General features: G+C 47.4%; 1 protein-coding gene across 3 annotated transcripts in view; it reads right to left on the bottom strand.

The window, feature by feature from the left end:
* FANCC (FA complementation group C) overlaps positions 1 to 12,745 on the bottom strand; it is a 281,158-nt gene that overhangs the window by 26,828 nt on the left and 241,585 nt on the right. For all 3 annotated transcript variants that reach the window (XM_059656415.1, XM_059656419.1, XM_059656416.1), the window contains one exon: positions 5,889 to 6,045. In XM_059656415.1, the coding sequence (XP_059512398.1) occupies positions 5,889 to 6,045 (157 nt within the window). The remainder of the gene's footprint in view (positions 1 to 5,888; positions 6,046 to 12,745) is intronic.

Raw genomic sequence — 12,745 nt, 5'->3', positions numbered from 1 at the left:
AATGTAAATTGAATTCATCGGTTCCAGACCCCAAATGATTCCCTGTTTTTAACCTTTCTTATACACAGCGCATGTCAAATATACTGTTTGATCTAGAAACAAACACTTTTGTTAAAATTATCGAACCACCTCCTGCCGGCCTTAAACGAGTCCCTCCAGCACTCGGTCCGGGTGTCTTTCAGGTCGGTGTGCAGCGTCTTGCTTGAACGCTGTCACTAGATGACGGGTCCTTTATCCCCATCAACAACAGTTTCTGAGCTCTTCAATTGCCGTGATCCTTGTGGCACCCTTAGCAGCACTAGCACTCTTGATGGCCTTTTGTGTTTTAAAATTGTGCTAATCATGGATTTCTCCAGCAACCAAAGCATTCTGTCCTTTATTTGTTGTCTGAGAGATGCTCTTTGTCAGGCTGAGGTATCAGCTGGAAAGGGCTGTCAGTTCGAAAACCAAAGTTTGGTTCAACAATGGAGACATTTTTTCTGTGAACAACTTGGTTGAGAACTGAGCTGTTCCAGATGGGAGAAGTTCGAGAAACGAGGTTTGACTGTACTAAACATAAGACTATAAATATCCCTTTTACATTTTTAGGATCTATTTTGTTTGAAAAGATTCAAGTTTCTTTCAATAAATTTGAGATGGAAAAATATTCGTCCTTTGTAATCTTTACCAGATGTTGTTTATACTACAAGCAACTTTTTTCAGTACCCCATAATACAATTATTGTTTAATTAGTGATAAATCTGTCATTTCTAGGCTTTAAGAAAAACCCAAAAAACTTAACAAGTACCAAATGTACTTTTGTGTTTTAAATTTACCCGTGTTCTCTCCGGGCATTCAGACACAGGCATGCGTTCAAGATGCTCAACAAAGCCCCTCAAGTCTGAAGTTCCTCTCCTATCCTGGCCCAGTGGCCTCTGCCCAGTGAGCTGGTGCAGCCTGAGCGGGCAGACACTCCTCAGCCCCCTGCTGCTTCTCAGCTCAGCCTCTTAGTGGCAATGACTCCCAGGTCGACCCCTGCCCTGTTTTTATTATTTATTTTTTAATTTTTCTCTCTCCCTTCATCTCTGGTTGAAAAGTCCTTCATCCCTGACAGTGAAAACAGAATTTGCAATCTGCGCCTTTTCCTTCACAGAAACAATGCTGGGGGATCTGGTGCCCCCCTGAGGTGGACACTGGGAAGTGCAACTACTGTGGGAGAGGCAGACACAAGCATAGGCCACCACCACTTCCCTATTCGACCACTGCTAAACGATCTACTTCAGCATTTCTTAAATTACATGCATCACATTAAAGAACTGAGAAAAGAAATGCTTAAAAGACTGCTAATGAAAAAGCAGGAAAAGAGAACCCTAGAGCATCAGTAAGAATTACTTAAGCACAGACAACTGACATAACCCAGGATGTGGAGCTAAATTCAACATGATCTTTTATTAAAGGGAAATTGTGTTTGGAATTTTGTGTAAAGGGAGTTCTTTTTTTTTCTGAAGTGGCTACCATTACTCTCTGGAGGATGAAGACAAGAAGGTATCCTACCTAACATCAAGGCGACATGTTTTTTTATTTCTTAAGCTCTTATTAGATGAAGTACTAATCCCCCCCCACCCCCCGCCCCAGTTTAATCAAGACATACTTGGGATAAAGAGCTAATTTTAACTGAGCTGTGAAGACTTTCAGGTAGGAGAGAATACAAGGAGTATTTTTTTGAGGAGTATTATTTAATTTAAAATCTGAATAAACAAAAACAAAACCCACCCCTGCCTCCTTTTCCCCTCTCTACTCTCTTGAGACCCTGTACTCTGGTGGGCAAGTCTGTCCTGGGGAGGTGAAGGGGCTGCTCCGCTCACCAGCGTGAGGCAGGTGGTGCGGGAGGCCTGCCAGCGAGGAGCGGAGGGAGGGCATGGAAACCAGGGTACCTCTCGGCCTTGGCGTGCAGCAGGGCAGCTAGGCACAGTGCCACCTGCTACTCAGCCAGCACTTCCCATTCAAATGTGGGGTATAAACAATAGCCTTTCTGGAAACCAGACGTCAAGAAAGCTGCGTCATTATCCAGTGGCTTTCACTGCGTTTGGTGAAATCAGTCTTTAAGGTCAGGTCGGAAGCTATGCATTCTGGTCTCCCAGTGCCTGATCTGTCACGGGAAACACAAGACCATCTGATTTTATTTCTTATTCTTTTAAAATATATTCTTATTGAAATCAGAGAGGACTTTTAAAAAATAAATACTTTTATTGATCTCAGCTAGGAAAGACCATCTGCTTTTAAAAAGTGTCAGTCCGCACAGTAAATGACAAAATAAGTTTAATACCGTGACTTACTTGCCAGTAGGAGCCACAAAGTGTGACAGGCGGCCATGTACTTGGGGCCGTCCAGCCTAGCGGTGAGCCTCAAAAGTGAATTTATTTTTACTTTAGAAGTCATATATGCATATAAACATGCAGTTAGAATTCAGGTAACATTCAATTAGTGCCTTATTATTCACGGTCTTAATGGAACATATCAGGCCTCTGAGTCTCTTAAAGGCCAAAGAACATTTGGGGAGACCATTTCACTTTGTACAAGCTGTACCGCACTTTCCCCCCAACATTTTGGCAACTACAGAATTTCCAGGGCTAATTCTGCATAGTCCCAAGAGACGGAAACATAATTAACAATGCTCCATATAAAACACGAGTTACGTAGACCATCACACTCTAATTACTCTCAGAATCCAACTCTAATGTAATAGGCATCACATTTCTTCCGGAGGAGAGCGCAGCCGCCTGGCTACCTGAGCCTCCCAGGCCTCTCACACCCCCACACGGGCCTGTCACTGCACCAAGATGCTGCGCGGCGATACATGAGTCAGATGATGCAATTAGGAAGCATGTTCTTCAGGTTACCCTCTAATCACTCCGCCACGTCACACGCGTATTCCAGCCTGCCTGGTTTTCTGGCATCGCAGGCCAGGATGGCTGAGGAGAGCCGCCCCCTCCAATCAGCTCTGTACTGCCATTGCCTCCTTGACCCACAAGGCACAGAGAGGTCACATCCTGCCAATGTCACAATAAATTAAGCCAAATAACACCCTCTGGAATTTCCCTTTAACCATGATGGAAGCTCTGACTCTCTACACATCATCCGATAAATGCTTCTGTGCATCGACTGACTTCCAAGCTGCTGCACCGGGGAAGATTATCTTAACCGATAAACCGGAGCTGGAAGGTTATAGGATGCGGTGTTGATGGGAGTGCCTGCTTTCCCTCTCCCCATTCGCTGCAGTATCTGTGCGTGCGGAAGTGTTGCTCAGGCCTGATGGCCACAGGTAAGAGGGGCATGGAGACGGTTCAGAAAACCACCACAAGGACCAGTGAAAGGGTGCAGATTCAAGTCAAATCAGAAAATTCAATGGAACTGGAATTCTTCTACAGAGAAAAGACAAGCAAATTTAATAAAGAACTTGAAAGCAAGGAAATAGCCACTGAAAAAGGACCAGAGAAAATTAAATTAGAGCATGTTCATTTGGGTTAGAAACAGAGATTACCGGATAATGAAGGTAGTGCTTGGAATGGGGTGCTGGGGGCTTCTTAAAGCCTTTGTTTACTTTGAATTTTATTGTAATTATTTTTATATAAGGCACATTCTTATTTCTCACCTTAACATGAAGTCTTTTGAATGGTGAAATCCCTTAAAAAACAACACCTGTTTGGGCTCTCTCAGACTTTTACTTTAATTTTTTATTATTATTATTTTTTTAAATACTTTATTGATTTTTTACAGAGAAGAAGGGAGAGGGATAGAGAGCTAGAAACATCGATGAGAGAGAAACATCGATCAGCTGCCTCCTGCACACCCCACTGGGGATGTGCCCGCAACCAAGGTGCATGCCCTTGACCGGAATCGAACCCGGGACCCTCCAGTCCGCAGGCCGACGCTCCGTCCACTGAGCCAAACCCGTCAGGGCTACTTTTATTTTTTAAGTCAAAGCGTTGGTTTTCTTTTTCTTTTTAAACATTTTTTAAAAGAATAGTTTATTGATTTTTCAAGAGAGAGGAGGAGCCCTAGCTGGTTTGGCTCAGTGGATAGAGTGGTGGCCTGCAGACTGAAAGGTCCTGGGTTCAATTCCAGTCAAGGGCACATGCTGGGTTGTGGGCTTGATTCTCAGTAGGGGGCAGGAAGGAGGCAGCCAATCAATGATTCTCTCTCATGGAAGTTTCTATCTCTCTCTCCCTCTTCTTTCTTCTCTGAAATCAGTAAAAATATATTAGAGAGAGAGAGAGAGAGAGAGAAAGAGAGAGAGAGAGAGAAAGAGAGAGAGGTAGAGAAACAGAAATATCGATGTGAGAATGAATGGCTGCCTCCTGCACACCCCTTACCGGGGACTGAGCATGTGCTCTTGACCGGGAACTGAACTGGCAACCTCCTGGTGCACGGGACGAGGCCCAACCAGACGAGCTACACCAGCCAGGGCTCTCCCAGTCTTTATACCTATCTTCCTTCCTTCTTTCTCTCCCCCGCCCCCACGCGCCCCCCTGAAATCAAACAATTTAAGTTTCCAAATCAGTTGGGCTCACTTTGGGCCACCTAACTTACGGATGAAAGCAGCACGGCTACTGATGACTGTAACACTACCCTCAGCCACCTGAGAGGACCCACAAGGTGAAGGCAGAGAGGAGCCAAGGACACTGGACAAAGCTGAGCACGGACATGGGCAAGCACACCCACCCGCTGGCCGGAATGACTGGGACCTAAAAGAAGAAATCAGATAGAGGAAGAGGGCAGCTGATTCAATTATGATTCCCTTATGCAGCCTCCAGTTTGAAAGACAAAGAAAGAAAACAGGATGTTCCAAATGTTTTGACAAAGAGAAAGTGCCTGAGAGATGGGCGTTGCATCCACTCAGCCAACCTCAGACCATGCCTTGCACAGAGCTTCTTGCCTCCCCAGTCCCAACTTCCTGGGGAGGATGAGCGCTCTGCCCAGTTTCCTGGCCACCACCCTAAGCTGTGAACTCATGTCCCATCCGCACAGAGGAGCCGGTCTCTGTGCTGCACCCCCGGTCCCAGAGCGAGGGAGAAAGCTCCTAGAGCCACTGGGTCCCTGAGCACGGCACCCCCTTGTAGTTTCTGAACTGTTTCTTCTGGGGGCACGAGTCTTTCCTCCAGAGCAGCCTGCCACGGGCCAGGCTCTGAGGACCGCCTGACGGCCCCAGCCTCACCGCCCAGGCCTGAGGCCTGAGAACAAGGCGGCCACTGTACAGAGCCAGGTTTCAAGCCTGGCAGGCTTATGCCCAAAGAAAACTTACAAAATTCCTAGTTGTTTTCATTGTTTAAGCCATTTTCCTGGAGTTCTGTTTTGTGTCTCTTGAGTATTTTTTTCCCTCTAGTGAAGAGCTAAATGTTTATTTTTCAAAGTTTTTCATTGTTAATTGATTTCTCCTCCGGTTCTTAAAATCTTTATTTTTAAAACTTATTTTTCATGTGGAAATAAGAAATACTGTATTTAAAAAGTTGTTGTCCACATGTCAGGTCTTATGAATATGCCTTATAAGGTGCAGCAATCCAATAAATCTTGAATCTCTCCATATTGAAATATGCTCTAAATACGCAGAAAAGATTCCTATGTTAGGTATTTTTAAAATAAAATGTAAATACATCATTATTTCAAAAGGTAGCAGTTGCTCTTTTGTTTATGTGGGGTATATAAACAATGTATACACATACATTTTTTGATAGCTCAACTGATGTTTCTTTCTTTTCAGATTTAATCCATTGGAATCAATAATTATTCAAGGTGTGTACATTTTGGGGGGAATACCCTGAATTTCCCCCCTTGCTCTGACTAATGAAATGATAAATGATACTCAGCATCTTCTTTAAGGATTTTTCTCCTCATCAAAGTCAGGCACGTACCAGCAATGACTCTTTCATGAAGCATTCGGTCCTCCTCAGAGAATATCTCTCACTGAAGATTAGCTTTTCGAAAAGATGCAGCGTTGCTTTTTCAAGGCTGGGAAGGTGTCGAAGCCAGAGGCAGACGACCGCTGACTTGGGGAGAGAAATCTTCTTCCTTTCAGGAGGGAAGAAATTTTAAATAGAAATGGGTTACAGAAAAAAGGAGATTAAGAGTGTTCAAAATGCAAAAATGAATGCAATCTGTGACTCTTTTCCTCATGGTCACAGCAGCAATTAATATTTATAGTATCAACGAATAGTGACCAAGTATGTATTTACAAAATAATGTGAATCTGCTTCCGCTACAATTTAAGAAACTAGGGAAATCTCAAAGGGAAAAAAAAGGAAAGCTTTCAAAAAGGTTAAACAAATGTATAGTGATGGAAGAGAGTGAAAAAATGAGGTGTAGAGGCCTTAAGGCAGTGGTTCTCAACCTTCTGGCCCTTTAAATACAGTTCCTCATGTTGTGACCCAACCATAAAATTATTTTCGTTGCTACTTCATAACTGTCATGTTGCTACTGTTATGAATCGTCATGTAAATATCTGATATGCAGGATGGTCTTAGGCGACCCCTGTGAAAGGGTTGTTCGACCGCCAAAGGGGTTGCGACCCACAGGTTGAGAACTGCTGCCTTAAGGTATCTAGGTACATGCAGCCTCTAATTTAAAAATAGTTATGCCTGAAAGTGGGTCTGACTCTCAGGGCTACCACCTACTAACTGCATGACTTTGGGAAAGTGACTTACCCTCTAAACCTCAGTTTACTCATCTGTAAAATGGGCCTATCTCTCTCACAGTGTTGTCAGAAGGATCAAATGCAATAACAACACACGTACAGTGATTCACACAGAGCTTGACACCTAGTAAATATTCAGTAATTGTATTTGTAAATCTGTTGCTTGAAAGTTAAAAAGTATTTTTCTTTAATAACAATTTCACAGACGGTGGTTATGACCTGTTTTAATCCATAGCTGATCCATAGCATGATGCTCTATAGACTGCAACCATTTGTGCAGCGCAGTTTCTACAGGAAAATTTTTTGGAGGCTCCTCCTGTGTGTCCGAGGGGTCCTACTTCCCCTTCTGGGAAGAGCCTGAGGGGACATCTGTCTAACTCTGAGCCACTGGCCTGTGCGGGCCTGTCGGGCCTTATCTGTCTTCTTCCAGCCCTGCTTTTCTGAAGGTGCCTTTCACCGGTGGCATCACAGACAGCACAGTGTTTTCCACGTTCCTCCAAAGATGTTCACTAAATAAGCAAGACATACGCTGGGGTGCAGAGGTTCCCCACCACCCAACAACTCCTTCGATGTCTTCCCTTCACCAACACTTCTGGGCCATTTCTTTGCAGGAGCTGGCGTGGAGCCCGGGAATGGGTACAGGGCAGGAAATGAAAGACAGGAGACACGGGGTAGCAATTTCTAGTAGTTTCTCCTTCTCTTCTCCCTGAAATAACTCTGTAGACCTTGTCCTGGATTAACCCTGGGGCAAGACTTGAAGCTGAAGTTCTGTAGGGTCTGTCGCAGGGGCAGACAGAGGCAGGAGAAAGGGAGGGCTGGAGGGCTGGCCTCGTCCGACCCTCGTGCTAACTTCGCACTCTCATCCTGAGCGCCAACCCTTCTGGGAAGTCTGGCAGGAGCCCCTTCTCCCACCTCCCACACCTGGCAAAGAAGCGCTGCCACCATGCCCCCAACCCTGCACCACCCGGCACACCTGGGCCGCGCGATGGATGTCCTCTTTGTGGTGCCATTCCCCGCCACCTCCCGCCCTGCTGTACTTTATGGCAGGAGCTGGTGGCCATCCAGTCAAAGATGACTCACACTTCCTGTGTGGAACTCAAGGTGCCAGGCGCAGACCAAACAGTGAAAACGAAGCAGCCCTAACGTGTAGCCTTAGCAGTTCTGGGCCCCACGGGAGGCGTGCATCCTCACACCCGCCTCTGGGATGCGTGTGAGGCAACGAGGGGAAGGGCAGGCTCGGGTGAGGACAGGTGGTCAGGGCTAGCGAGGTGAAGAGCAGCGGGAAGCGCTTTCTAGCAGAGGAACAGCAGCCGTGGTGGCGCTGAGACAGGAGGAGCAAGGTCAGAGGAAAAGAAGCCCGAGGGCAGAGGTGGGGTGAGGAGTGACACGGCTGTGCAGTCCCACAGGCCGAGGTTAGGTTTTCGGGCTTATTCTGTGATTATTCTGGCCCCAGGACTTACACAAAGTGCAGCATGCGGTGACCTTCCAGATCGCTCTGCAGCATGGAGAGCGGAGTGAGGCCAGCGCGTGTGCAGGGCGGCAGGAGCTGGCGGGGCTGGGACCGTGGCCGTGGGAGAGAGTGGAGAGCACCTGCAATGCACTTTGTACCCAGAGGAACTGGCAATGAGCTCGATGAGGGGTGCAACAGGTGAGGGAGGAACCATGGCTACCCCAGGTCTCCTGAGTAAGGAGATGGATGGACATACCGTTTAGTCACATGGACAGAAGGGACGGTAACAAGACATGGGAAGGATTAACTAAGAGCTCAGTCGGGATGTGTGAATTTAGCATAATCTAAAGGAGGTATGAAATAGGTCCTCGAATATCCAAGTCAGAAGTTCTGGGGAGAGGTCTGGGCGCTGCCAGGCGTATGGAATGGCGAGAGAATGAATGGACTCTGTGGGGAGAGGTCTGAGTGCGGAGCAGAGGGCCGGGCCTGTGCCCTGAGCACTGCCAATGGCATGGAGGAAGAGGATTGCAGACGGGAGGGGGAGACAGGCAAGCAGAGAGCAGTATCACAGAGAAACAGAGGCAGGCTGCCTGGGCCCGGCACAGCTGCGAGGCCACGCGGAGGGGAACAGCACTGCTCTGCGCAGGCCCTGCTAAGCCTCCCCAAGAATACTGTTTTGATGAGCGATGGAGGCGAAGGCGGGGTCGATGAGGAGAGGGAGTGGGAATGCAGCAGCATGGAGTCAGGACGGCGGTGAAGGGAGCGCCACCAGAAGGCCGCACGGGGTGGTGGCTTCCTGTGCTCCTGCAAAGCGGTGTCGGTGTTTGGGGACAGCGCGCTGACTGCTGAAGGGCCAGAGGCAGAGGAGCACCCAGGGAGGCTGGAGAAGCCATTGCTACCATTTACTAAGGGCTTGCCTGGGAGGATGTGAGCATTTTATCTGTATTTTAACCCCCATAACAACCCACAGGGATAAAACAGGGACCATTATTATCCTTAATTTATAGACAAGGCAACTGCGATCAGAGAGGGACCAGGACTGACAGCTCTGATCTGAATCAGGAGGTCTGACACTATAGCTGGCCTGCAGCCTCCGGTTACATGTCTCCCCACCCTGCAGGCAGGGGAGTGAAGGGTGCTGCTCAGAGGAGGGGGGTCTGGCCTTGGGAGGGTTCTGGGGCCCCCATCACAGAGCCAGGGTCCCCCCAGGAGGCAGAGAGCTCTGAGGTGAGAGGGGAGAACTTGGCTCTTCAGTGGCTCCTACCTTCCCCAATAGCAGGGACGGTGTCGGAACTGCTGTCATGACACCATATCTTTTTCAGGATCCACAGAAACAAATATGCGCACCATTAGACAAGCTTCTCGTGTCAGTGAGAGCTCTTCAGAGGCAGCACTACTCCTAACCCTCTGAGCAGCCATCTGCCTGACGTGTGATTTCCACCTTTAGATCACAGTGGCTGAGCCATGCCCAGCAGCACCAAGGTACGAGCTGTTGAGAATGAACAGTAGATAAATATGAACAAGTGTAAAAATGAAACTAGTGTAAAATGGTAGATCCATCAACTATCTGAATTGAAAGGTTCTGCTTAGTTACAAATTTAAATAAGAGTTGCAGAAGTTCTACACTCAAGTCAGCAAGTAATGTGAACCCCGAGAAAGAAGACACTGACTAAGAAGGGCTCCTGGTTGCTAACTGGGCTCAAATAAAAAACAAAAAACAAACCAACAAAAAGCCAGAGCCTAGCAGCCATTTCACACAGGGGCCTCTCACACAAGCCACCTCAAGGAGAGGCCTGCACTGAACTGCCTGCAGCACTGTTTTTGCCACCTGGGCCAGCCCTTGTAAGGCGGTCCTGGTCCGATCTCAACCAATAGGATTGAGGCTTTCCCCATCCAGTCGGAGCAGTGCAGCTCCGACCAACCAGAGTGGCTCTATTCTGACCAACTGGGACAGTGCCTTTTGGACCAATCAAACTGCAAGGATTTGGAGGCCTCATTTGCATGAGGACAAACCACGGACCAGAGACACAGACTTCTGTGCAGAGGTCCCCTCTAGCTCTGAGAGTGCACGTTCCCTTTCCACTGAAAACAGGGCACTGTGCTTGTTTTCCAGCTGAGCTGAAACATGGAAAATGTCTGGATGGAGCAGAGAGGACCAGACCGGCGTAGGCCAGAGCAGATGGCACAGGCAACACAGAGTGGAGCAGACCGGCCAGCACAGCACAACGCAAACCTGCAGAGACAGAGCAGGACCGTCTAGCCTGCCAGGGGCCTGGCCCTGGGGCTGCCTCGCAGCTCTGCTGTGTCACAATGGAGCGGTTTCGCACTGAATAAGGTTTCCTTCTTCACATCACTCCCAAATTGGGGGTTCCTGTTGGCACTGAATTGGTGCCAATGGCCATCAGTTGACAGTCCGTACAGTAAGTGGTCCTCCCTTACCTATGGGAAGTATGTTCCAGGACCCCTAGTGGGTGCCTGAAATGGCAGATAGTGCCGGGAGCCGGTCCATCCTTGCTGTTTCAAGGGACCTGGCATATATGGCATACTGTTCTTAATATGTTTGCTCACCTTCTTGGCACTATGTGTTTTAACCAAGGCCTCTGAGAAAGGTTGTTTCCCCAGGTAGGGATTTTCCCCTGAAGTTAGGGAGGGAATAAAACCTCTTAACTAAGTGCCAGGCGGGTAATTAATCACTTTAACTACGAAGAATCATGCTTAAGCTACATAATCTTTACTCCCTGGAATGGAGATAAGAAACGCCCTAACCTTTGTAATAGAGTTTGATAGGATTGAATCAACTGGTACAAATTCAGATGTAACAAGACAGCAAGACACAGAACTTAGAACACAGAACTTAGGAGACAGGACTTAGAAGACAGGACCAAGAGAGACCGAACCTAGGCACAGAACCTACACAGAACGTTCTCTAGAGACAGAAGGACTTTGCTGGAGAGAACATGGCAAAAGATCCTGGACTGAACCTGACTACAGAAATTGGCAAGAGAACCTGACTAGAACCTGGTGACTGAACCTGGCTGGAGAACCTGTACAGAACCTGGCTGGAGATCCTAAGCAGAACCTCTCTGGAGATCCAGACCAGAACTTGGCTGGAGATCCTGGCTGGAGATCCTGGCTAGGCTGCTGATCAACTGAACACTGTCTCCGTGTCCTTCCTTCTTTGCCGACTCTGTCTACGCCTTTGAGAACCCCTGGACCCACTGGGGTTGGACCCCAGCAAGATAGTACCTAACCCTATATATACTATGTCTTCCCCTTACATGTGCATACCAATGATAAAGTTTAACTTATAAGTTAGGCACAGTAGGAGAATAACAACAACAATTAATAAAATAGAACAATTATAACAATATATGTGATAAGTTAATGTGAATATGGTCTTTCTCTCAAAATATCTTATTGTGCTGTACTCACCCTTCTTAGGATGATGAAAGATGATACAATGCCTATGTGATGAGAATAAGTGGGGTGAATATGGTGGACAAAGGGAAGATTTCATCATGCTACTCAGAATGGCATGTAATTTAAAATCTTATGAATTGTTTACTTTTGTAACTTTCCATTTAATCTTTTTGGACTGCGGTTGACTGCAGGTAGCTGAAACCATGAATAATTGGGGGCTACTGTAATATTTTTGTTCTATATATTCTCAGACACAGTTTAAAAAATGTGTACATTAACACCTGTCTATTGATTAGTGCCTTGACTTCTGTGAATGATTACATTTATGGATCCAGTGTTCAATATGTGAATCATCTATTATCAATAAAATCAATTTTGGAGAAACCAAGATGGCAGCATAGGTAAACAACGGAAATTGCTGCCTCGCACAACCACTTCAAAAATACAACTAGAAGACAAAATGGACATCATCCAGAACCACAGGAAGGCTGGCTGAGTGGAAATTCTACAACTAGAAGGAAAGAGAAAAGCACACTGAGACTCAGAGGAGGTGCGGAGGTGAAGTGCAGAGGTACGGAGGCGCACACCGAAAGGGCTGGCAGCTGAGGACAGGGCACACCTGGAGAGGGCTGGCAGCTGAGGACGCGGTTGTCTTTTTCAATTGGGAGGGAGTCTCAAGCTCCCGACTGCTCTGAACTCCAGTTCCGGGTGAGTCTCTGGGGACGCAGACTCATACAGGGAGAAAATGGACTGTCTGGCAGCGGGCAGAACTCGAGGGTGGCTTTCTCTCAGAGGTGCTTACAGCAATTACTGGGACACTGAGACGTGGGGCCTCTTAGGGTAGGGCTGGGGAGCAGCCATAGCTGCTTGCTCCGCCCTGTTAATCCCCTGAGACCCTGCCCCACCCAAACTGTGCACAGAGGCTTTTGCATATGAAAGGCCTGGCCCTTTGCAACCTGAAAATTACCTAACAAACTGCAGCTGAATCAGAGAGACCCAGAACTTCCAAAAGAAGGTCCAAGGCCCCACAGCAGCTTGCATTGCTTCACAGCTGGGCCTCATCTGGGCACCTCCAAACCCCAAACAAAGAAGAGGAATCTCTCCATAGCTCCTGCTGGGTAGCCTCAGGAAGAGGCTAAATTAGCACATCCTTAGAGATGCAAGAGCCAGTGTACCCAGTGGTCAGAGTGGGATCATCCAGATTACAA

The sequence above is a fragment of the Myotis daubentonii genome, chromosome 11 (assembly GCF_963259705.1).
Source record: "Myotis daubentonii chromosome 11, mMyoDau2.1, whole genome shotgun sequence".
In the NCBI taxonomy this organism is placed as follows: Eukaryota; Metazoa; Chordata; class Mammalia; order Chiroptera; family Vespertilionidae; genus Myotis; species Myotis daubentonii.
Note: the sequence above shows the minus strand (reverse complement) of the source record. Positions and strands in the feature narration are given on the sequence as shown.